At 39.5% G+C, this 24,169-nt stretch overlaps 2 protein-coding genes across 4 annotated transcripts; one reads left to right on the forward strand and one right to left on the reverse strand.

The window, feature by feature from the left end:
• LOC132858343 (uncharacterized) lies at positions 1-5,148 on the forward strand. Of its 2 annotated transcripts, XM_060888643.1 has the most exons (3): positions 1-131; positions 1,285-1,400; positions 2,309-5,148. In XM_060888643.1, exons 2-3 carry the CDS (start codon positions 1,293-1,295, stop codon positions 4,244-4,246), a joined length of 2,046 nt encoding a protein of 681 aa, XP_060744626.1. In that variant the 5' UTR covers positions 1-131; positions 1,285-1,292; the 3' UTR covers positions 4,247-5,148. The 2 variants fall into 2 exon arrangements, with proteins under 2 accessions (XP_060744626.1, XP_060744627.1); XM_060888644.1 differs by lacking the exons at positions 1-131; positions 1,285-1,400 and adding an exon at positions 1,809-1,949.
• On the reverse strand, positions 4,546-19,429 carry LOC132858344 (uncharacterized). 2 transcript variants are annotated; one of them, XM_060888646.1, is made up of 4 exons: positions 19,347-19,429; positions 19,221-19,283; positions 6,930-7,568; positions 4,546-6,204 (listed from the first exon to the last, which is right to left on the reverse strand). In XM_060888646.1, exons 3-4 carry the CDS (start codon positions 7,545-7,547, stop codon positions 5,878-5,880), a joined length of 945 nt encoding a protein of 314 aa, XP_060744629.1. In that variant the 5' UTR covers positions 7,548-7,568; positions 19,221-19,283; positions 19,347-19,429; the 3' UTR covers positions 4,546-5,877. The 2 variants fall into 2 exon arrangements, with proteins under 2 accessions (XP_060744629.1, XP_060744628.1); XM_060888645.1 differs by lacking the exons at positions 19,221-19,283; positions 19,347-19,429 and having other exon boundaries at positions 6,930-7,778.
• Positions 19,430-24,169: the final 4,740 nt, after the last annotated feature.

Raw genomic sequence — 24,169 nt, forward strand, 5'->3', positions numbered from 1 at the left:
GAGATCCCTCAAAATCCTACGAGAAGCTCTCACCTGCACGAAGTAACGTCAGGCCACAGTTGCTGATGCTAATCAGCCTGACCCTCCAACAACAACAACAACAGTGCCAGGCCTACATGGGTTCAGTGCAGGTAAGATAGCGAAGTTATTATAGTTGGGCTACATGTTAATGCCAAATGATGTCTGCTAACTGTTCGCGTCACGACATGTAAAACGAGGTTAGAATAGCTGTTTATAAACGTATGTTAACGATAATGTTACGGGCATATTTTTACTAACTACGTTAACTTAAGTTACACCATCAACTGCAGTTGATAGGCTAACTTATGTAACGTTAAGCTAATATTTATCATTAGTCAGCAAAAGGAACCTTAACTTTTAAGGTCGAGGGGATAATAACGTGTTATTTTTAGGAGGAATATAACGTTAACCACCTTTCTTTCAGTTTGTTGGCTAAGATAAGTAAACCACGCTATTTGCTGTAACTTTAGTGCTTAATTTGTAAATCAAGAGGTCCTCGAACACAGCGAGGCTGCTGTCAGGGGGAGTGAAAAAGTCACGTCAGAAATCCACAGTGCATGCTGCATGTTGGACATCGCGACATTATATAACAGTAAACAAACATTCAGAACTTTGCCAGTTTCAAAGCCAGCAGGGATACTATTTCGATTAAGTTTTGCACGGACGTTTAGTATAGTGTTCAGCGTGCTACACCAATAATAATGTTGAATATATTCTGACATTGCTTCGGTTTCTTTAGTTGTGCCCTCTCTTTTGGTTTGTCACTATGCATATGTGTCCTGTAATTGTTTTATTTGTTGATATTTTTCTAAACTGTGTACTTGATGCATTTAATAATTTAGAAACAAAGCTAGCTTTTTGAAGCTTTCCAAAGCAAGTTATATATTTTTCAGAAACTAGATTCCAGTTGTGCAGTGAATCACAGATAAATGAGTACATACTGTATAGCCTGTGTCTATACACTATTGACCTTCTTGAGTCTAGCCATCTCTATGATTTGAGTAATGTTACTGTTAAAGGTGAGCACATTCAAATGCTTAAGACAGTTTGACTTCCAAGTGATAAGAAAGGCCTATAGTTGCCTACCTATACAGTTGATACATGAAACATCCATTTTTAGCAACGTTATCACACTCTTGGCCGAAATACATATTTGAGATATTTAAAGCAATTACACTTTTGAGGGTACAGTCCTAAATCTGTTTATATTTGTGGTGCAACGCATATTTACATAAATGCTGCCTTTTTCCGACATTTGTTCAGGGCCAGCTATGGCTACGTCTTCAAATACCCCCCTCCCACAAGATGATGGACTGTGGATGTTTCTTCAGAGCCGAGGGATTCCTGAGAAAAATATTCAGAAAATGCAGCAAGATCATGTAGGTGACAGCACATTCATTCCTGCAATATATTAATTTTAATTGTTTTACATTTTACTGAATCTCTGCAGATTATACAAGTAATCATAAATTGTAACCCTATCACATTTAGTGCCAGTGCTTCCGATTTCTTTTTTAAGCCAAGCACACCTGTCTCTCCCAACAATGCATTCATGTCTTCCCTATTCTAGCCCTGTAAAATAAGGTTTATAGGTATATTTAGGAGTCAATTCACACTATATTTTGGTCTCTACCCTACATAAACAAGTAACAGTAGTTGTGCAGTAGCATCACCATTATACATTCAGGCAAAGTGCTGACTTATATGTTTGAAATTATAAATAAATACACAAAATAAATATTGTGCCCTTACAATAACTGCTTTCCATTTTGTTGTGATTTGATATTGTTTTAAAAGGATGGAGTAATGTTTAGATGCCAGCACAGGCCTTGGTTGGGAGCTGAAGTATGGAATCAATATGGAATAGCAATATTATGGAGTACATAATAGCAGTAATATAAGGGAGAAGTGCTTTTCTTGTAATTGAGGTAAATAGTTATGTAATTAAAGAGGAATACATGAAAGTAATCAGTCCCCTGACTAACTTTGATGTCAAGGATTTTCACTGTTAATACACTTTATTTTCAGCATCATTATGTCACTCAAACTTCATTGTTATGGTTACAACCATTTTTTAGACAGCAGTTTTTGTGTTAAATTACTTAATATCTTAGCTCCTTTTTATTCCCATGCGAAAAGAGAAACAAGCAAGTGAAGAAAAATAGAAATAAATTGCTGATTTGTAGCTACTGCTAAGAAATTAATTTTCACTCATATGGAAATATAGCCATCTCTTAGATTTAAGATAACCAATATATCTTACTGTATTATTTTGTTTTTATTACAGATTGACAGCTCGGTAGTTGGAGAAATAGATGATGCCACTATGACTGCTTACATTCCAGCATATGGTGATAGGATTGCTACAAGGCGTTTCTGTATGGAAAAACAGAGAAAAGGTGGTGATGATCTAAAAAGACAGTCCTTATTTGAAAAACTTAGAAGAAAGTTGGGCACATTGACAAGCAATAAAGACACAGATCAAGATTTTGAGGAGGAGCATTCTATGCAGCCAACAAAGATACATCTGAGAAATAACAAAAGGGCCGTGAAGATGACAAGGAAAATAGAACTAGGATGGATACACGACAAGAAACAAGTGAGAAAACGCAATGGTGGAGGAACCAGAGTTCTTGATATTTCCAAGAAAGCCACAAAAACAGAGATTCTATCACAAGCTAAAAAGCTATTTTTCCCCAATGAGAAATCGAGAAAGGGAAAGTGGGAAGAGTTCAGTCACAACATTGTTGACTTTCAGGAAGCATACCTTGATGAGGGTGTTAGTGTGGGAGAGCTCTATGAGACACATAAATTGGGGATTTTAAGATTTTACTTGTTCACAGAGCACCTGACAAATGAAGATGAAGTGTTCACAGAGATGACAGAAGGAACTGATGAACAGACAGATGCAGCGAGGCTAAATGAGCAACAGAAAAACACAACAGAAGATAATGAGCAGCTGACACAAAAAACACATGACAGTGAACAGCAGACACATACTGTAGAAGATGTTGTCTCTACTGCTGTAGAGATTGTTGATCTTACATCTTTGTGTGATACATCGGAGGTCATTTTTGGCCCTTTGCAAGGTGGACCATTTTTAGAAGATCTTGATGACACAATCTTACATGAGCCTATAGAAGAGGCACAGATAAACATCAACGCCTACAGCTCAACTCCTGTCCATTCTGACACAGTGCCTGCTGGCCCATTAAGTCCTACTTATGAACCTTTGCATGTGACAGTGAAACTCCACAGAGTCAATCTCTTGGAGGAACTGATTACCCAATTCAAGGATGAAGTGATTATGTCCTACTCTGTGAAATACAGCTTCATTCATGAAATGGGGGCAGATGCTGATGGCGTGTCCAGGGATGTATATGCTGCCTTCTGGACAGAGTTTTTAGACTGTGCAGCAGAGGGTGCAGATGTGAGAGTGCCATCACTATCCCCAAAATGGCAAGAGGAAGAATGGAAATCCGTTGGTAGGATAATGGTCAAGGGATTAAAGGAACATGGATATTTTCCTTCTCGGCTGGCTCAAGCCTTTACAGCAGCAATCATATTTGGTGAACACACTGTCTCACCTGATTTATTGTTTGACTCACTAATGTTGTATCTTAGTCAGTCTGAGCGTGATCTCTTGTCCACTGCTTTGCAAGACGCCCTTGATGGTGATGATAAAGATGAGCTTCTTGATCTTATGGATCGCATGGGAGTAAGAACAGTACCAACACAAGAGAACTTGAAAGCTGTGCTTCTCCAAGTGGCCCACAAGCAAATAATCCAGCAACCAAAATATGCACTGGATAACATTGCAGCAGTCGCAGGACCAACTCTCAGGGAGTTCTTCCCCAGTGTGCTGGATATGCAGAAGATGTATGAGAATCTTAAACCATCAACCCGGAAGGTTTTAAAGTTGATCACGGCCTCTCCAGCTACTCCAGCAGAGAACCAAAGTTTGCAATTTTTACATCAGTACATCAGGGGATTGGATGAGATAGGCCTCCGGAAGATGTTGAGATTCATGACAGGGTCTGATGTCATCTGCGTTAAAGACATTCAAGTCATATTCACCCCTTTGGAAGGGTTATCTAGGCGGCCTATTGCACATACTTGTGGCCCAACATTAGAGCTGCCATCAACTTACAACAGCTATCCTGACCTCCGAGCTGAAATGGAGGCTATACTGTCCAGCAACTTCTATGCAATGGACATTGCATAGAAGTGTCTCTCTCACTCACATGTACACACTCTTCCCTCTTGCCCAGTTATAGCCTTATCAGTGCCATCTGTTTACAGTACCTTTAGATAGTGTGTGAATGTAAGACAGAGCACATAGGGGAAGTAATTAACTCGGGTGGTGCATAATGAGCGCAGAGTAATTTATTTATTTTGTTTTTCAGTTTAAGTTTTATCCAAAATGTCATTACCAAACTTACTGTGGAAACATGTTTACTGGCTGATGAGCATTTTGTTGATGGACTCCGAATATATCCAGCCCATAGAAACATTTACACATGATAAGATTCAATAATCAGTTTGATTTATTGATAATGATACTGGACCATTTAAATGCCATTTAGGTTGCCCTGTTTGCAGTGGGCCCAAAGTGTGTCAAATCACATTTGGTCATGCTGAATAGTTCCACCATGAGGACCAATTTTGCCATTTTGACAATGGCAACATGTTTTGCAACGTTTCATATGCAGTTGCTGTTATTACCAGACTTAAACTGTCTGTAGAAACATATTGAGTGGCTGAACATTTTGTTAGTATACTTTAAGGTCCATTTAACCAAAAAACAATTATAAGCCTTTTACACAATGTATGTTATAAATGCATGTGGTTTTCATTTTTAAGTGATTTAGATACATGTACCAGTATTTTTATGTACTTTTATGTAAGCCATCATTTCTGTTAGCAGTTTAGGAGCATACTTTTTGGGACAATTTAAAAGAAATGTTCTTGTAAAGTTGCATTTTAACTTGGACCCTGGGGTAATGTCAGCTCATGTTAAATCTAAATTTTGCCAGTGTTTGGAAATCTGTTCTAACATACAGCACTGTACATTAGAAGGTGTTCTGCTTTTTACAAATAAAAAGCACAGGTTTCTCTCGTTTTGTACAGATGTTTTCAAACAAATCGGGTCTTTACTGCAGATAACACACAAATTTTGTCTCACACAATAGAATTACTGAGTTTTGACAACTGCACTGCAGTTCCTGCATTCACCAGTACTCTTTAGACAACATATATAAACAGTCATCTCTACATTAACAAATAGGTCTATTTCCTACATACACAGTAAATCACACTGGGGAGAAAAAATGTTTTACTGGTTTAGCATGTATTTATATTATGCCAAATAATTGTGTAAAAAAGTGCTTTATGTGCAGCCCAGAGACACATGATAACAAGATACAATAATATGTTTGATTTAAAAGCCATCCAAACATCATGTAGGTTGCCCTGTTTACAATGAGCCCAAAGTGTGTCAGACCACATCTGGTGATGCGAAATAGTTCCACCATAAGGACAAATGTGCCATTTTTGACAATGGCAACATGTGATACCTTTCATTTGCAGGTACAGGATTTTTCCCAGTTCTGTTGATGAGATGTACTTTTTACATAATGATGAATAAAAAGAGATGATATGGAGCTCAGTTGGGAGATGTCCATTATGAAAGAGTTGTCTATTATCGATTGCTTAAACACAGTACTTCTGTCAAACATTTACAGTGAATGTCATGGTATATATCCTTTTCCGTCCAAACGGCAATTCTGTTGTTTTTTTGGCTATGAGTGGGTGCTCACATTCAGTCATTTGATCCAGTAGAACAACTTGTGATTATTAAATTTGGGTACGTATGTAAGCACGTAAGAACATGTAAAGATCAATGGCTTCCTCTGGAGAGGTTGGTGGATGAAGACTGTTTTCTGCCATGGCAAGGCAACAAATGTCAAACACTGTATTATCACAAGGATATGGTCCTCTCTCACGACATTCCTCCCTACAAGCCTGTATCTTCTGTTGGGATGCCTCTTTAAGGTACTCCCTAGCACCAAAAAGTTGGGGTAGGGTGTACATCATCACTGGACGTCCACATGGGGACACAGCATTTCTGGATGGGCGAATTCTGTGTGTGTTCCAGAGGTGAACAACATCCTGCAGCTCTCTCTAAATATAAAGAAAAAGAGTGGGAAAGTAAGAAAGTTAGTCCACACCTTTGCAATAGCACCTGCAGGCAAAATAAATGCTTATGGTCCAGTATGATACAGTAGAGCCGTTCTCTCAAACAGTTTCATGCATGTTAAATTCTATATTTGAAAACAATAAATCTCTGTATGTTAAGATTTGTGTTATATGATCAGGGTCAGATAAGTCATCCCTCTCTCACATACTGTGTCCCACTAATGCAGAGAAACAATTTTCTTTCACCAAAATGTACATAAAAAAACCAGAATAAAATTAATAAAAGTAGGCTACTCATAGTGCGGTAAATTTTCCTTGTCAGTGTTTTATATTATGATGTTTTTGGGTTAATATTAGATAGCAGTTTGTGCAACATACATATAACAGGATTAATATTACAGCTGCCTTAATGTTTGTGTTGCATTTTATTGTTGTAGACGTAGGCTGCTGCTAATTCTAACTACTTATACTGAGATCCATCTCTTAAAAAGTCAACTATATGGGAAGAAGGGAAAAATTGTGATCTACAAATTAATTTCATAATCTAATTAAATAACTAATGGTTATTGTCCATTTGCTTCTGTTATGGAACAGTTGTTAGACCTATGAAATGACATAATTATGCTGCATGTCACAACATTTTGGCATATTGACAAAATCTATAGCTGAATAACATATCACAATTTACATGTCTAAAGCACATTTCTTACCTCTATTATTTCAAGACATGTGAACTGTATTAGACTTTTGTCTAGGAAGTCACCGGAGAAATCGTCAGAATCTTTTAGATCTTGAAATAGGTTGATCCAGAACTGTGCATGCTGTTTCCTCAAAAATCCCCACCAATGCTCTATCCGTTGGTTATGATTGCTTGAGCCATACAAATAGCAATTTCTCGAAAAGTCGTCCGTATGATCATGTCTCATGAACATCTGCATCTGTTCCATGTAACAGTTCTCTGTCCCTAAGTCTGAGCGAATTCGGGTGGCTGTCCCATTCCTTGATAACACCGCATCAATAAAGTATCCAGCGATGACCTTGGGATCACTACTTGTAGAGTATGCATGTAGCCATATCAGCATTCGTGAAAACCCGTCGATTGCACCATTGATGCAGATCCCATATGGTTTGAGTTTGTCATATGAATCAACATGCCATAAAAAGTTCGGACCTGGATTATGATACAAACGTCGCCGAAGACGATTCCGGCGCCTCAGTTGCACTCCATGGGGATCCAGTATTTTCAACAATTGCCTGATTGTCTCTTGTGTCACCACATAGCCAGCCTGAATGCATTTTAGATGCATCATCTTATATCCGTGAAGCATACCATATCGGTTCAACTGATCCTGGAGAAACACAGCAACGTCAAGCAGATCAGAATGTTCTTTTCGTCTGAACAGGCGCAAAGTCTTGAGGTGTCTGCGCAAAGTTGACGCACTAATAACAATACCATTTATATTACTTAAAGACAGCAGAATCTCCCAATGTCTCAAACCCAAAGTAAAATAAAACCGGATTAAAGTTGAAAGGCGGGACATGTTTACTTCCATGCAATCCACATTAAGTCGTTAATTCAGAAAAACAGAGCAAAAAAATTTTTTTTCCTGAAAAATTATCTCATAATTTTGAGATAAGTAAGTCGTTAATTCAGAAAAACAGAGCAAAAAAAATTTTTTTCCTGAAAAATTATCTCATAATTTTGAGATAAGTAAGTCGTTAATTCAGAAAAACAGAGCAAAAAAAATTTTTTTCCTGAAAAATTATCTCATAATTTTGAGATAAGTAAGTCGTTAATTCAGAAAAACAGAGCAAAAATTTTTTTTTCCTGAAATATTAAGTCGTTAATTCAGAAAAACAGAGTAGATTTTTTTTTACTCAAGTGAATGCAATACGCTTCCGTAGAAATGCGTCCCAGACCACCTCCTGAAGTGGTTTGAGTGATCGGATTTATATCTGTCTCGAAACCGTTTCGGAGGGCATTTACACCTGGTCTTTTTACGATCGGATAGCTATCGGATCACAGAAAACGCATGAAGTGACCAGGTGTAAAAACCCCCTTCAGGAGGTGGTCTGGGACGCATTTCAGATGAAACTGGACAGGTGTAAATGAATGATTATAAGAAAAAGAAAAGCATTTCAGAATTTTTCTTGAACATTCTGAAAATAAAACATCATAACACATAATGCATTACAGTCTTCTTTTCTTTTGGAATCTTCTTTCAGCTGTCTAGGTACAGCGTCTGATCCCTCGGTGTCTTCTTTTAAACACTCATATTCAAATCTTTCAACTCTTCAATCAATTCTTCAACCTTTTGTATTTTTACATCAATCTTTCTTTGTTTATTCACCTTACGTTTCTCTTTTCTTTCCGTTTCTTCTTTTCTTTGCACTATCTATATCCTTCTGTCTAATGACGGATAAGTTAATAATTGGTTGTGGTGTACCTTTATATTTATTATTATTTATTTGCTGAGAACCAGTATTAAGATAACCGGTATCAGGTATGTAGAGTCCTGTAACTCCATCCCGTACATGCCAGTGTCTGATAACATCTCGTGCATGCCTCTGGCTCACAACACCCCCTCTTGGAGTTTTAGGAGCACACATAGCCTGATACTCATCCTCGTCTTTAATTTTCCAATGAAGGTTGGTCCCTTGCCTTTTATATCTCAAGGGAATTATAGAATCAAGTTGTCCCAGCAGATTAAGTTTACCAGAAGTCATCATCCAGCCTTCACCCACCCAGCAAAGAATTGAATAACGGTCTCTTTTTAACAGAGCAATTTTCACCCTCATCATTCCACATAGATTTGTCAATTTGAGATTTATACATTGGTGTACTAAGCAATGGTAATCTATAGTCACAATCCCACGCAGGACTCTTCATGACCCACAGCCGCCGTACCTCATGTCCCCTGTAATGCCCCCTCTCCTTCACCACGACTTGGATGAGATCCCAAGGTCCATCCAGCCGCTCCCTCCCCATGAGTTCAAGCATCACTGGACCCCCTTGAGAGTCCACACCACTTTGCCTCTGTTGAAAGAGATGGCATTCAAGTAAACACCAGGAGGGGATTGGTCATAAACAGGCTGTGTGCGATATATAGTTCTTCTCAAATTACCTAAGTCCCATGGGTGAAAGGGATCAACACGTTTTACTGAGAAATTGGGTTGATAATGACTTGAAATAAACTTAAGAAATTTGTCATGTATTCTAATATCATTACATTCCCATGCTGCTACTTCATCAATGTAAAGTTTATTTTCTCTAAAGTCTTTGCGCCAACACCGTGCACAAAATCTATCATCCAATTTAGTGACGACAATAAAAGAATGAATTTTTCTACATTGTCTACACCTAAATAGTGCTCTCGGTGAATCTGTGTATGCCCTTATTCTATTTCTCTCATGTTCCAGAGCCCTTTGGATTTGTTCCTTACCTCTGTTATTTATCATCTCTTCCTCTGACGGAAGAGGCATCTCTTTTCCTTTCTCAACACAAATTATCCGACATTCATCATCACCTTGACAAGATTCTTCATTATCAATCATTGTACATTTAGGTGAATCAGCTATAATACATGGTTCATCTTGAATTACAACTAGGTTTACATTTTCATTCAGACATTCCAAATCAGCAGAACACTTTGGGAGATCCTTATTCCGTTCCAGGTCTACCGGGTCAACCTCATTTATTTCATCAAGGAATTCATCAATCATCCCCTGATGAAGGAATAGTATGTCTAGTAAGTTTCAACTTATAACTCAACGAAGTGAATAACATCAAAATACCCAACATTATAGGTTTAACATCATTTGTATATTCAGTACAAGCATATGCAACTATAGTAAAAATAACATTTGGAACAAGAACTTTCAGATATTTAGATCTATCTTGTTTCCATACATAAATGGTTACCCATAACAAAAACCAAAAACTCATAAATGCAGTTACATATATAGTAATCCACTTTGGTCCTTTAAACAGGTGTACTAAAATTGCTAAGACTGTATAGCCAAACGCCAACAGTGATAACAAGATTCTTCCCCTTATTTTCCATATCTGATTGAATCCTTTACTATGAAACAACCACATGATTAAAGTTAACGTTACGGATATTTCTCTAAGTTGTTGACAGTATAATGTTCCCAATAATCCTATAATAATTTTGAAACCAGGATATCGATCGCATATTAAATAAATACAGGCCAAAATCCAAAGACAGATACTAAAACGTACCTCTGTCCATGACTTTAGGCCATCTCCCATGCAATTGCTTCTGGAAGCAGTAGTATTGTCACTGAAGTTAGATGCCATTTCAGATCAGTTGAAATTTAGAGATCAAAAATTTAGATCCTGGTTTCACAAAAATCTGCTGCTTAAAGCTTTGCTAGATTTAGTCTCACACAAGTGGTTCTTCAATGAAGAGTGTCTGAGTGTGTGTCAGTGGTGGGTTTTTATACTTTACGAATAAGCTGCTCTCTTCACCTTAACCCCGGTGAATTTACGACCTCCTCGAGCTGAAAAGCCGCAAACACCTTGCACATTGTACACAACATTGCATGCATTTCACTGTTATTATCAAAGTTTTTATAGTTCCTATTATAGCAACAATAATCCACCACCATTTTATGATTATTCCCCAAATTGTCTCTTCTAGATTCCAAAGTTTTTCTCCCCAGCCATATCAAATTTTTCCAGTATCTTTTGCTATTTTTTCAAAAGTTCTCCACCCTCTGGTAAACGTCCTTACAAAGGTGGGCATATCCATATCAGCTGTCCAAACATATTCCCTTTTCATTTTAGCTACTTGTTTATGCATTATAGCAACCCAAGCCCAATTCAGGCTTGCCGTTACAGGTTCCATATAAGTAGTGTAGAGATTGTACAAATCTCTGCTAGTGTGAACAAAGACAGTCTTATCAACCAAACCACTAGCACAGTATTTTAGCATTTGATTCATAAGCATCATAATTAACACTCCTGAAGTGTGATTATACCCATATCCAGAGCAACTCACTCCCTCTTTATTAAAAGAAGATTCTCTATATGGTTGCCAGGTCCATTCAGTAAACAGTTTTGGTAGGCAACTACTGTAAGTAAACTTTGACTCATGTCATATTCTTTTGGAACTCCTTTATTTGTTATATTCTTAACCGTTAGAATATCTATAAGATTTTCATATTCTACTACATTTTGCTCTGTATGATTTAGACATTGGGTTCTTATTTGAATTTTCTCATTATCATTTTCAGTCCACAGTGATATCCTGTTTTTACCTATTAACCCAGGGCATGTTCAAAGAATGCTTTGTTCTATTTAAAGGAATTCCATTCCATTTTAGTTTGACCTTTTCTATTTCAGAATTATCTATTTTGAATGACATATAACTAGACCAGTTTGTTCCTGTAAAATAAGCACCAATTGGATAAACAATGTTTCTATCATTGACTTTTCGCTGTTTAGTTTTACCTGTTGTCCATAAGGTGGTAGTATTTATCCTTGGCCATACGAAGATATGTAAAGACAGATACATTCTCATACCCTGGTCTGTTACATTGTTAATGAGATAGTCCACAATTCCAAACTCTTTTGCTATCTCCATTTGCAGTCCATGTTCAGTTGGACCACGGGTCCATACAACATTCTGGGTCAACCAATGAGGTCCAGAAAGGGGTTTCTGCTTCCACTGATTCTGATAAAATCCTATAATCAGAGTCATTAGGTCTGATAATTCCATAAATCCTGTTTTGAATCCTCGCACTTTGTGCAATCCTGTAGCATTTGGACCTAAACAATTATGTCTCTCCCTCCATATGTTCATTATTTTGAGAGAATGGTTTGTTAGTTTCTCTTTAAAGAGAGTTAAATACTGAAATTCTGTTGCATTAACATAACAACCAAACATTGTGTTATTCTTATTGTTTTTACAATGGTCCTTCCTTGGTCCCCTTTGCTTCTCTTTATCTGACTGCCAATATTTCTGACTACAGTTTCCAAGTCTATCACACACTGGAACTTGTATTGTGATGTTGGCACACGTCACCCAGTTTGCATCTTCGTTGGGGATTTCAAGACTTGAATGGTTTGGGTGCAACGTTAATATTAAAAAATTTGCCCCTTCCATCCCCACTGGGTTGGTATGATTAAGGTTCCCTGCTTTATTACTTCCTTTATCTTGCTGTATGCGTGCCTTTGTAGATTCTTCCTTTCCTAATTTGATCTGGAGGTCAGTTGGGCCTCTTAGCAATGTAATCACTCTTTCAATAGATTTGGGTGACCAACTACATTGATTCTTTATTCTACGAGTAATTGTTCCTATAGTTGCTCCATACATTTTTATAACAGTTAAACTGTTAGTTACATTTATTAATTCTCTTGCATATATGTTCCAATGCAATTTCCATTTAGTTACATTGTCTTTTTCCACTATTTGTATTTCCTGTAGTTTTATTGTCAGATTACTAGATCCATCTATTGTCTTAAACAGGTTAACTATAACATATATACTGTCCTTAATATTTTTATTACTGCAATTCATTATTTCTTCCGGCAAAGGATTTATTACATGTGCTGCTAGAGCTTTCATTATTTGTTGAGCCGAAATGTCTCCCATTTGATCAGGACATTTGGGATCAATCTCTTCAATTGTTCTATTACATGGTTGAAATAGTTGAGGAATCACAGTCACCTCTTCCTTTATTCCTATAATTAATACGGTTATTGATAATAAAAACAGGGTTATAAAGGATATCAGGCCTATGCTAGATGCACAGCACTGGTGCTCCTTTTTCTTCATTCTATAACACAGATTAAGAGTTTTCTTTACTCAACTGTTTTCCTATTTTGTTTAACCATCTCTTCACTCTTCCCTCATTCTTAGGGGTTTCATTCGGAGCGTTTCCTTCTGCTGCTCCTTGAATTAGGGACATTTTCTCCTTTACTACTGCTATATCTGCAGTCACTCCTTCAATTGTCCTATACAATCCTAAAACCGTTGGACCAATTGACCTTTTTACCATTACCTGAACTCTCCCTGAGTTCTCCTTCTCCTCCTGGGAAGGTTGATGTCTCTCATCTTGTCGGCTGCTGGGAATAATATTAAAACAAATACTCCTCAACAAAAACACTGTTTCCATCCCCATTGAGTTGAGCCTGGTTTTTTCTGGTTTTACTCTTGGCTGAGGACCATAATTTATGGTTTCCGATATCTTCCAGGGTATTTTTTCCCCCTCACTATTCTGCGACTCTCCTTCTCTTATCAACTGCACCATCAGGTCAGTTAATAGTTTCTCCCAAACAGCAGGCCCAGTTGCACACCAAACAATTCCTGTCATTTCTCCCTTCTCCCTTCGTCTCTTAAAGCCTTCTGGAAGAATTGTGGTGCCAACCGCCTGTCTCATCCAGTGATTATAGTTAATCATGGATGCTAACATCTCCTGTTTTTCTTCCATAGTTCTTCTTCTGGACCCTCCTGTTGCCAGTAATGAAAGTTTGTGAAGCCTCTGCTCCATTCTTTCCTGGTCTCTATATGGAATCAGGGGATTATAGCCATTTTTGCTTAACCCCTGAGTTCCCTGCCACTCTCTACTTAATAAGTCACCTGCTGTCATAGCCAGGGACCCTTTGATGTCCGTTTGGGTGATCAGCCCTAGACATCCCTCAGTTTTCCTCACTGAAAACATTGGTCTAAAGCTTCTCTGCTTTAGCCATCCACAGTCATGCAATTTCACACACATTGTACATGACTCTAAACTTCTTCCATCCCATGAACATCCACATCCATGGCTCTTCAAGCCATAATAATCTTTGCACTTAATACACTTCAGACAGAAACAAGGAATTATTTCCTCCATTTCTATCAGTATCACCTTAGGGTACATTACCCTACATCCCCCACAGGATGTTAACTTTGAAATGGCACAATCACCAACTACTTTATCATCATCTTCCCAGTGAGCCTTAAATCTCACTGCTTTCTCACTATTCCCAATCACTGTAGTTGTGTGCCTTTTGCAGAACACACAGTTCTCTATGTGATATGGGCTCTTATTTTCAGCTACCCTCTCTGGTGTCTCCATCTTCCTCCCCCTTTCTACACTCTTCTGCCTTCATCAAGACTGATACTTCTATGTTGTGTGGTTTGATTAGTAGATACACTAATCCTGCCTGAGAATGGATATGTTCTAAGGCTGTGGTAAAAGTTACAGCTTCTGACTTTGATCTTTGGGCCATATTACTTATCCAGGCTGAACCTGGATGTTCTGTGGGGGCTGGCATGTTATCGTCCACCCTGACGGTAACATCCCTTCCCAGAGATTTACACAAATCTCTGATACTCTGAGGAGTTAATGCGTACATTTCTCCACCTGGTGTCACTACCGATTCTGCCCCACTCTGCTGGTGAGGATGTACTTTCTATGCCAATTAAGGAAGTATGGTCTGCCACAGGGGCTGTTGATGCTGTTCTACACTGCAGTCATCGAATCTGTTCTGTGCACATACATCACTATCTGGTTTGGTGCAGCGACAAAACAGGACACAAACAGCATGGTAAAAACAGTAGAAAAAATAATTGGTGCCCCCCTGCCCACTCCCCAGGACTTGTACGACACAAGAACCAGAAACCGGGCAGGAAAAATCACCACTGACCCTTCCCACCATGGACACAACCTCTTTCAGCTCCTCCCTTCTGGCAGACGCTACATAACTTTGCTTACTAAAACTGCCAGACACAGGAACAGTTTCTTTCCCCAGACAATCACCCTGATTAACAACTCACCATAATTATATTCCCTGCTTCATAACGTAAGTACTGCATTATCAGAACTGTCAGTCATCACATCAGCCGTGTATATTACACGCACTACTGCTGCTGTATATTGTACAAAAAGCATAATATTGCACAATATTGTTATTTGCACTTCCCACACTTTATGTACATAACTGATCAGTCATATATTCTGTATTCATATTTAATACTCATAATGTCTATTGTATCACGTCTGCATTGTCTTGTATAGTCTGTATTATCTTGTATAGTATAGTGTTATTTATGTCTGTACTTTTGAGAGTCACAAACAGCTGGAACCAAATTCCTTGTTCCTTCAACACTTGGCCAATAAACCTGATTCTGATTCTGAAGATAGTGAACAAAATAAAACACAATGAAAGTTTGTAAAAAACAACATATTTACCTATAAGATAAATCTTCAAATTGTCTGTAATTGTCTTTACAACACCTGTAATATATATATATATATATATATATATATATATATATATATATATATATATATATATATATATATATATTCTGTACGGTTCTTGTTGTTATATTTTCTTTTAATCTTCAATACTCCAGAAATTTCCTTCAGCATATGATATATAGCTTATTAGCTTAATTATCCACAATTTAGGATACAGTATTAACATTTTTGTAATGTAATCATGCACTAACTGAATTTGACTTGACTAAGCACATTATTGGGACCATCTCTGAGTAAAAGCTAGGTGAGATTTTGATACAGCAAGAGAGAAGACATTGATGATGACATGCTTTTCGTTTATTTGGCAAAAAAAAAAGGAGAATGTGTATTGTTATCTCTAAAAGGAAATTGTGCCTTTTTAGCACACAAAGACTGAAATTAACTTGCATTTATCAAACTGCCAACTTCAGTGTAGCTCTTACAAAAAAATTAAAAATTAAAGAAAAATAGAGGAACTCTTACAAGCTCTGTCTTTTAAAGTCAAAATATTTTAAATATAATGAGGCTATAACAATAGCAAAGGCCATAATCATAAAGTCAAGCATAAGTTTAACCATCTTAACACAAAAACAGTATAAACAATGCTTCTATTCCCTGAGAGTGAGGATACATTTCTTTCACTTGAAATTAAAGTGCAGTATTTGGAAACTAGAGATTAAAGTGCCACTGTATGTATTTAAATATTAAAAACAAAAATGCTGGCTATCAAAATTGCTATAAAATGTTGCATAAAAAACACTCCTCTGTTCACTTAATTTTCATATTCTTCTGCAAGAATATCAGTTTGTCCACATTTTCTGCCAAGAGGCGAGACCTACGTGACTGTGTCCCCAGCCGTTGAGAAAGCACGTTCACTTGGCTCAGATGAACCTTGGACAGTGAGGTTACGTTAGGCTAACTTAGCAATGTGAGGATACTTATGCTCACTGCTCTTCCACCATGCGAGTGGGTCTTCATCCACAGAAATGCAGCCTGTGGCCTTGTATGAGGTGACTTCTTCATGAATGATGTCTGACAAAGGCTTTGTTCTTCTTTCCTCTGTTTTAAAAAAATCTGCAAATACTATTGCCATAGCAGATTTTTTCTGGGGAGGAGAGGTCTCTGATGGCCCTGGCTCCGCTCCTGAAGATGAACTGGCTGCTTGGGCTTCACTGCTTTGACCCTGATGAGTATATGATAAAATAGACATTTTGGAAATGTTAATAACAACAAATAGCTCTCATGGCAGCAAAAAGTTATTCTCTACTGGGCAGTGGGGAATAGAAAAATTTTACAAAGGCACAAATAGATTAAATATGCTTGGCTTAGTCCAAAAACTAAAATAAAAAAATAAAACAGCAATTATCATTAGGATAAAAAAAACTAAAAAATTATAATATATTAAATAAATCAAATTTAAGTTAAATACAAAAAATCAAACAATACTTTTCTATGTCCACAATGTCCGTGGTTAGATCATTGTAGATTTTCTGATCACAGGCAAGGTAAGGTAAGGCAGGGACTTGAATCTTGGATCAAGTGCTGTGGCTCTGTGCAGATAATCCTGAAGATAATCCTGGTCATTGTATCTGCCTTTAAGGTCTTTAGTGATGGCTGCCTTAGCTTCTTTGATGGTGGTACTGTCCTCTGCACTTGATGTCATGGATTTCAGTATCATCTTCTGCAGTGGGATAATCGTTGAAACTGAGGGGGATGTTTCTGTGCTCATAAGGGTGATCACATTCTTCAGAGGTTTGAGAATATTAATGAGACCCTCTGCCAGTTTTGTCTCACTTTCAGTTAACAATGCAATGTCCTTGACTTTCTTCTTCATATCCTTGTCCATTACGACAGAGTAGATGGCAGCCTGTTGCTCCACATAACATTCTAACATGTCGTATGTGGAGTTCCAATGAGTTGTTACGTCGTGAATTAGTTTGTGAACAGGCAATTCCAGCATATCCTGCTTGGTTTTCAGGGCATGGGCAGCTGTTGTGCTTCGGTGAAAGAAGCTAACCACCTTCCTAACCTTCCCCAAGAGTCAGGATACTTGGTTTAGTGAGATTGCACTCTTGGCTGCAAGGTTAACTGTGTGCGCGAAGCACCCGATCTGTGTCCCAAGTCCCGCTGCTAAATCGATAGCATTCACTATATTTTTAGCTTTATCTGTAGTAACAGGAATTATGCTATTTACCCTCTCCAGTTTCCATTCCGCCACCGCGTCTGTCAACATTTCAGAGAGATGCTCACTGGTATGACTTTCATAAATGGGGCGTGTTTGCAAAACGCAGCTCCTCATTTCCCACTCTGAAGTAATATAGTGACCGGTCACCGTGAGGAAACTTTCAGTGGCCCTGGAGGTCCATCCATCTGTAGTGAGAGCTACGTGGGCTGTGTCAGACAATTCTTTTTCAATTTCTGCTCGTGTCTCGTCATACAGTTTTGGAAAGACAGTGGTGCAGAAGTGTCGGCGAGAGGGAATATTAAAACGCGGCTCGAGTACATTCATCAGCTGACGAAATCCTTCACACTCAATCATGCTGCACGGTTGCATATCTTTTGCTATAAACATCCCCAATGCTTTAGTTATGGCTATTGCCCTGTCCGACTTATCTCTGAGAGGTTGCTTAAATGCTGCGGACAGTAGTTGTTTCCTAAACGGCTCTCTCCTGTTTGTGCTTATCGACACATTGGCATGATGTCTTCTGAATGAACTGTCATGTTAAAAGTGTTGCCATTAGCATATTGAATGCATTTTGCACAATGCTTGCACACAGTCGCAGTTCTATCTACTGTTTTATTTCCGTTGTCATCGTAAGTATCATGAAATCCAAAATGTTCCCACACACCGGATTTGAACGACGCGGGCGCATCCGCCAACTCCGGGCAGCCTTCATTATATCCTCCACTTGCCATTTCTGCAGCACCTCTTTACTCAACTTTTACTGTCTATATGTATGTTCGCGTGAAACTGTCTGAGGCGAAACTGAGCCGAAACCAAACGGTTCGGGTGTTATTTCATGTACCGTGCCACCCCTAATATATATATATATAAATGTAGCACCCGGCACACCCAGGGAACTTAGGTGCATACAAAGAAAATTCACTACAGTAAGCATAGGATAATAGAAAAAACATTAAACTTTATTTAACAAAAAGCATTAAAATAATTTGGGTCATTCACCCTGACCGGAAACAGCCCACAAGGGCAGCCTCCTTCAAATGGTATAATCAATCAGACAAAAGATAATGGAGCTTCCTACAGGGAAGAGTGGCTTCATTGCAAACTGTATGAGCACCGCAATCTCATTAATAATGCACCCTCAAAATCAATATATCACACCATTAAACACACAAAACCTGTTGGGGCTCTACTAATCCCTGTCTCGGATTCCCCAAAGAAGTGGTGGGAAGCTACCCAAGGGGTATAACCAAAGGGTACAGAAAAAACCCAGAAGATCAATGTTTTTAAAAGAAAAAGAAAAAAAGGGAAAAAAAGAAATAAACAAAATCCCCTAGCCAACCATGAAACCAAATTACACAGACCTAATAATTAAAAAAGGAACAAAACACCAGCTGGCTAGGGAATTAACACACATTCACACCAGGGAGCAGTCAGTTTTACAAAAAAAAAACCCAAAAGAGAACAGCGACTAGTCACTATCATCCGACAACCTATAACAAAATAGATCATTTAATGATTACCAATCACACTCAAATAAACAAAACTAAATAAAATGAAAACATACCTTAACGAGACGAAACCAACCAATCAAACCGCACGGTGGTCCCGAACATCAACCACCCACGTTCTAAATAAATTAAATCATTTTCGTACCCAAACACACAAACAAAACAAATAAAACAAAACATACCTTAACAAGCAAAACCAACGAAATCCACAATGATCCTGAGTTTCAAACTATCACATGCTAAAAACATAATAAAATACTTATACGGGGAAAATACACCGGGACTCCCGGTCCCACACAGCTACAAGCCGAGCAACGGGCAATTGCTAACAGGACCCCAGCTGCCCTTCGCTTTCGCCTGTCCTTTAAATAAGTGTGGCTTATTAGCAATCTGTAATAGGGTTAGCGACCCCGCCCCTCTTTGATACCTTGCTACAATCCACCACCTGGAATTATTGTCATTGCCCCAATGAAAAAAAAAATAAAAAAATACATCAATAAAACTGTTATTCACTATTAATTAACTGCTCTGCAACCACAGACCGTGGCAATCTGTAAGGATTAGAATGACAAACAGCAGAAGTCCTACTAGACCGCCACAAGGGACCCGGACTTTGTGGCTGCTCTACCTCTTCCGTGGCAACTACTGAGTCAGGAAATAAAATTGGCTCCTCTAGATGATCAACAACGTCTACCTGATCTTTCACCACCATCACAAGAGGCCCCCTAAATGTCTCCTCCTCATCCGCTGAGGAACTCAAGGCTAAATCTCCAGTACCCGGTTCAATTGGCAAGCCAGATGCATCAATACTTGCTCTTTGTATAGCACTCCTCAATTCTGACCGATGTACTGTCCTAACCGGGCCCTCCCCTGATACCGGTCTTACGGAGTACACGGCCCCATGTCCACAAGGACCTCTGACCACCCTGTAAACAGATGGGTCCCAAAAATCCTGAATTTTATTCCTTCCCCTGACATGATTCCTCAGATACACAAGCTGTCCCTCTTGTAATCCCTCATCATTTACTTTCTCATTGTGTTGTCTATTCCGCTTCTCTACTTTAGCTTGCAACTGCTGCCTTACATGACTATGCGCTACCCTTAAACTCTCTTGATGACCCTGTACCCAGTCCTCAGTGGCACCAAGACTATCCTCTAGAACACCCTTCCCTAACAGGAAATCCACTGGGAGTCTAGGGTCACATCCAAACATCAGATAATAGGGAGGCATGCCGGTCACATGATGGGCGGTGGTATTATAAGCATAAACAACCTGCGAAAGATGACGGGGCGGCAGTGTCCGCAACAGATCATGGAGGGTGCGATTAAATCATTCGCACTGCCCGTTTCCCTGAGGGTGGTATGGAGTGGTCCTACTCTTTTGGACACCATAAATTTTACACAACTGCTGAATCACCATACTCTCGAAATTTCTCCCTTGGTCCGAATGAATTCGACTTGGTGGTCCAAAACGATGAAACCACTGCTGCACCAACATCTGAGCAACAGTACTAGCTCTCTGATCTCTGCTCGCAATAGCTTGAGTATACTTAGAGAAAACATCTGTAAAAACCAGTATATTTTCTCGACCATCACTTGCTGGCTCCAAAACTGTGAAGTCTATTGCCAAGACCTCATGAGGACAAGAGGCCTGAAGCGTACCCTGAAATGACCAAATCTTTGGTTGCACTGCCTTACTTAGAATGCATCTTTCACATTGTTGACACCACTGCTCTTTTTGTCATACCTGGCCAAAAGCACCGACTACGAACCAGCTGGAAAGTACGATCAATGCCTTGATGCCCTTGGCCATCATGCACACTTTGAAGTACCTCATCCTGCAAACATTGGGGAAGCACAAACTGGAAGGTCTCTTTACACTCTCCTGGCAGTCGTATTACACGATGCAGGGCCCCTCCTTTCTCTACTAACCGATCCCAGTGCCGCAACCACTCCTTACTCCCTGCCGACATCACATTTCGCTCTTCAGGTCTAGACTGACACCCAGAACGAAAAAACTTTAACACTGGACCAATCACTGGGTCAATTTCCTGAAGCAAGGAAAGGTCCTCAACCGTACGCCCGGCCAAGGCAACAACTTCCCTACACTCCACCTCTCTCCACGCTTCTCCAGACGGAGACCCCCCGAAAACCGGCGGAATGTCAGTTCCGGGTGCAAACCTCTCTAAGTATTGCCTCGACAGGGCATCTGCATTACCATTACTACGACCTGGGCGATATTTTATTGTAAAATTAAATGAAGCCAATTGAGAAGCCCACCTCTGTTCCACCGCACCCAATTTTGCAGTCTGAAGATAACTCAATGGATTGTTGTCAGTAAAAATAGTAAAGCTACTCCCTAACAAATATTCTCGAAACTTTTCAGTTACTGCCCATTTCACTGCCAAAAGTTCGAGCTTCATGGAGCTATAATTATCCATGTTTCTTTCAGTGGGCCTCAGCCCCCGACTAGCATACGCAATAGGCCGGAGTTTTCCATTATGCTCTTGAGAAAGTACGGCTCCCAGCCCTCCATAGCTGGCATCTACCTCTAACACAAAAGACTTAGTGAAGTCAGCATAGGCCAGGACTGGGGCCGTAATCAAACGCAGTTTCAGGGATTCAAAGGCATTCTCACACACTTCATTCCACTCTGACCCTAGTGGAAGCTTTGCGGTTTTACCCTTCCGTTTGGGCAAACCCATCCTGTTCACCAGCTGATGCAATGGAGCAGCTAGAGATGCAAAACCCTTAATAAAACGACGGTAATAACTGGCGAATCCAAGAAACGATCGTAATTCAGCCAATTGCATTGGGCGTCTCCACTCCCATACCACCCTTACCTTATCGGGATCAGTTGCCACTCCCTGAGCAGACACCACGTGTCCTAGGTACTTAACCTGTTTCTGAAAAAAATTACACTTGGACAACTTAATTTTCAACCCTTGTTGTTCAAGTCTGGAAAACACCTCTTCCAACCGTTTCAGATGCTGACTAATAGAAGAGGAAAACATAATCACGTCATCAAGCTGAAATGTGCCCGGCGCATTACAGAGGCCAAATGGCATACGATTAAATAGGCCGAAAGGTGTACAAAAGGCTGTTTTGAACTTATCTTTCTCTGCCACTGGTACCTGGTTATAGCCACTGGCCAAATCAAGATTGGAAAACCACTTTGCACCTGACAATGCATCCAGTGACTCCTCAATTCTAGGAAGTGGATAAGCATCCTTACGAGTTTTTGCATTTAGTTGCCTATAGTCAACACACAACCTGATAGTTCCATCTTTCTTAGTCACTACTACAATAGGGGAAGAGTAAGGACTACTACTTTCCCTAACAACTTGACTATCCAACAACTGTTTAATGTGTTTTTTAACTAAATCATACTGTGATGGAGGAAGGCGCCGATAGGGCTGGCGAAAAGGAATGTCATCCTGTAACGGAATCTCATGAACAATCAGCTCAGTACACCCTATATCTCCCTCATCTTTAGAAAACAAACGAGAGTACTTAAGAAGAAGAGACTTTGCTTGTGTGGCTTGTTCTTCAGTTAACCCTTCAAATGAAGGAAACTCCAAACTTTCTACAGTGTGGTCTATCGAAACCTGTTGAGTGGCTATAAAAGCCACACGCTCTGAGGTGGTCTGGCTAACTGAAAAGGCTAGAGGGGTGGGGGTCTCCACTTCCACCGATGCCACCTGCACAGTACCGACCACTCTCCGTGGAAAAAGCCAAACGTCCAAAGAACTAACATTCGTAATAGGAGCATATAATGTACCGTACTCTGCTTGTAGGAGGGCTGGGGAGACAAGTAACCCCTCAGGGAGTGTACCCTCTTCCGGGCCCAAAGGCTCTAACAAAAATTCTGCTAAAGGAAACTGGGGACATGTCACAGGTACCATAGACAGAGTTCCAGCAGCAATACAAACAGGCTGATCTCCTAACACCTTTACCTTAAATGCAGTTGTTGAATTAATAACGGCCTCAGTTTTCTCACACTGCCGAAGTGCACGCCGAAACCCCGGAGTGGCTGATTGTATTAGCGGGGTCTGGAATAACCTAGCCCCATATTGATCAAAAAGACTCTGATAACATTCCCTCAGAACATTCATCCCCAAGATACCTGGGGTGATGGTCTTACGAGTTTGTAATGCTGTATGTATAGGATCTTTTACAATCAAGATACCCCGCCTTGGAATGCACTGATTTAAAACATTCACATCTAATTCCACATAACCTATATAAGGGATATCAAGTCCATTAGCAGCTTTTAAACCAAGCCACTCACGATCCTGCTTTTTCACATGAGAAAAATATTTATTGAAGAAACTCTCGGTCACAGTCGTGACCATAGAACCTGTGTCCACTAAACATGGAACATTCACATTATCCATCTTAACACCTAAAGCAGGACATTATCCTACTAACCGATCATAGACTGAAGAATCTGCACAGGAGCCCTCTACCGTTCCTCCCAGCGTATGGCTCAATACGCTGGGGGTTACTAGATTTCCGACAGCCTAGAGGGTTCTCTAACTGATTCCCCCCCAAGTATCAAAAACCGTATCACAGTACCGAGCAATATGCCCAGGTCGGCTACACTTAATACAGATTGGTCTACCATCAGGTGCACGCTTAAATAGATTTTTCTGACCAGAAGGTTTACTAATAGTAGGAGCAAAGTGCTTTACCAACAATTCCAACTGTGCCTGTTGTTTCAGGACTATATTCTTAAGTTCTGTCAGCTCTGTAGAAGACTGAACACAAAGAGCCTCACAACTAGGTGTAACATGTGTCTCATAAGTATATGGGATAGAGCGTACCTGCTTGTCTCTGTTAGGTTGCCCTTCGTCAACCCACTGGATGGCCTCCCATCGTACTTCTAAGAGTGACATAGTCTCTCTACTTCATACCAACCTTTTCAGCTCCCTACGAAGCATATGGTCACGCACATTTTCACAAAACTGATCTCTAACAACAGTCTCAGTATTGGGTATAGCAC

Source organism: Tachysurus vachellii, chromosome 15 (genome assembly GCF_030014155.1).
Source record: "Tachysurus vachellii isolate PV-2020 chromosome 15, HZAU_Pvac_v1, whole genome shotgun sequence".
Classification (NCBI taxonomy): Eukaryota; Metazoa; Chordata; class Actinopteri; order Siluriformes; family Bagridae; genus Tachysurus; species Tachysurus vachellii.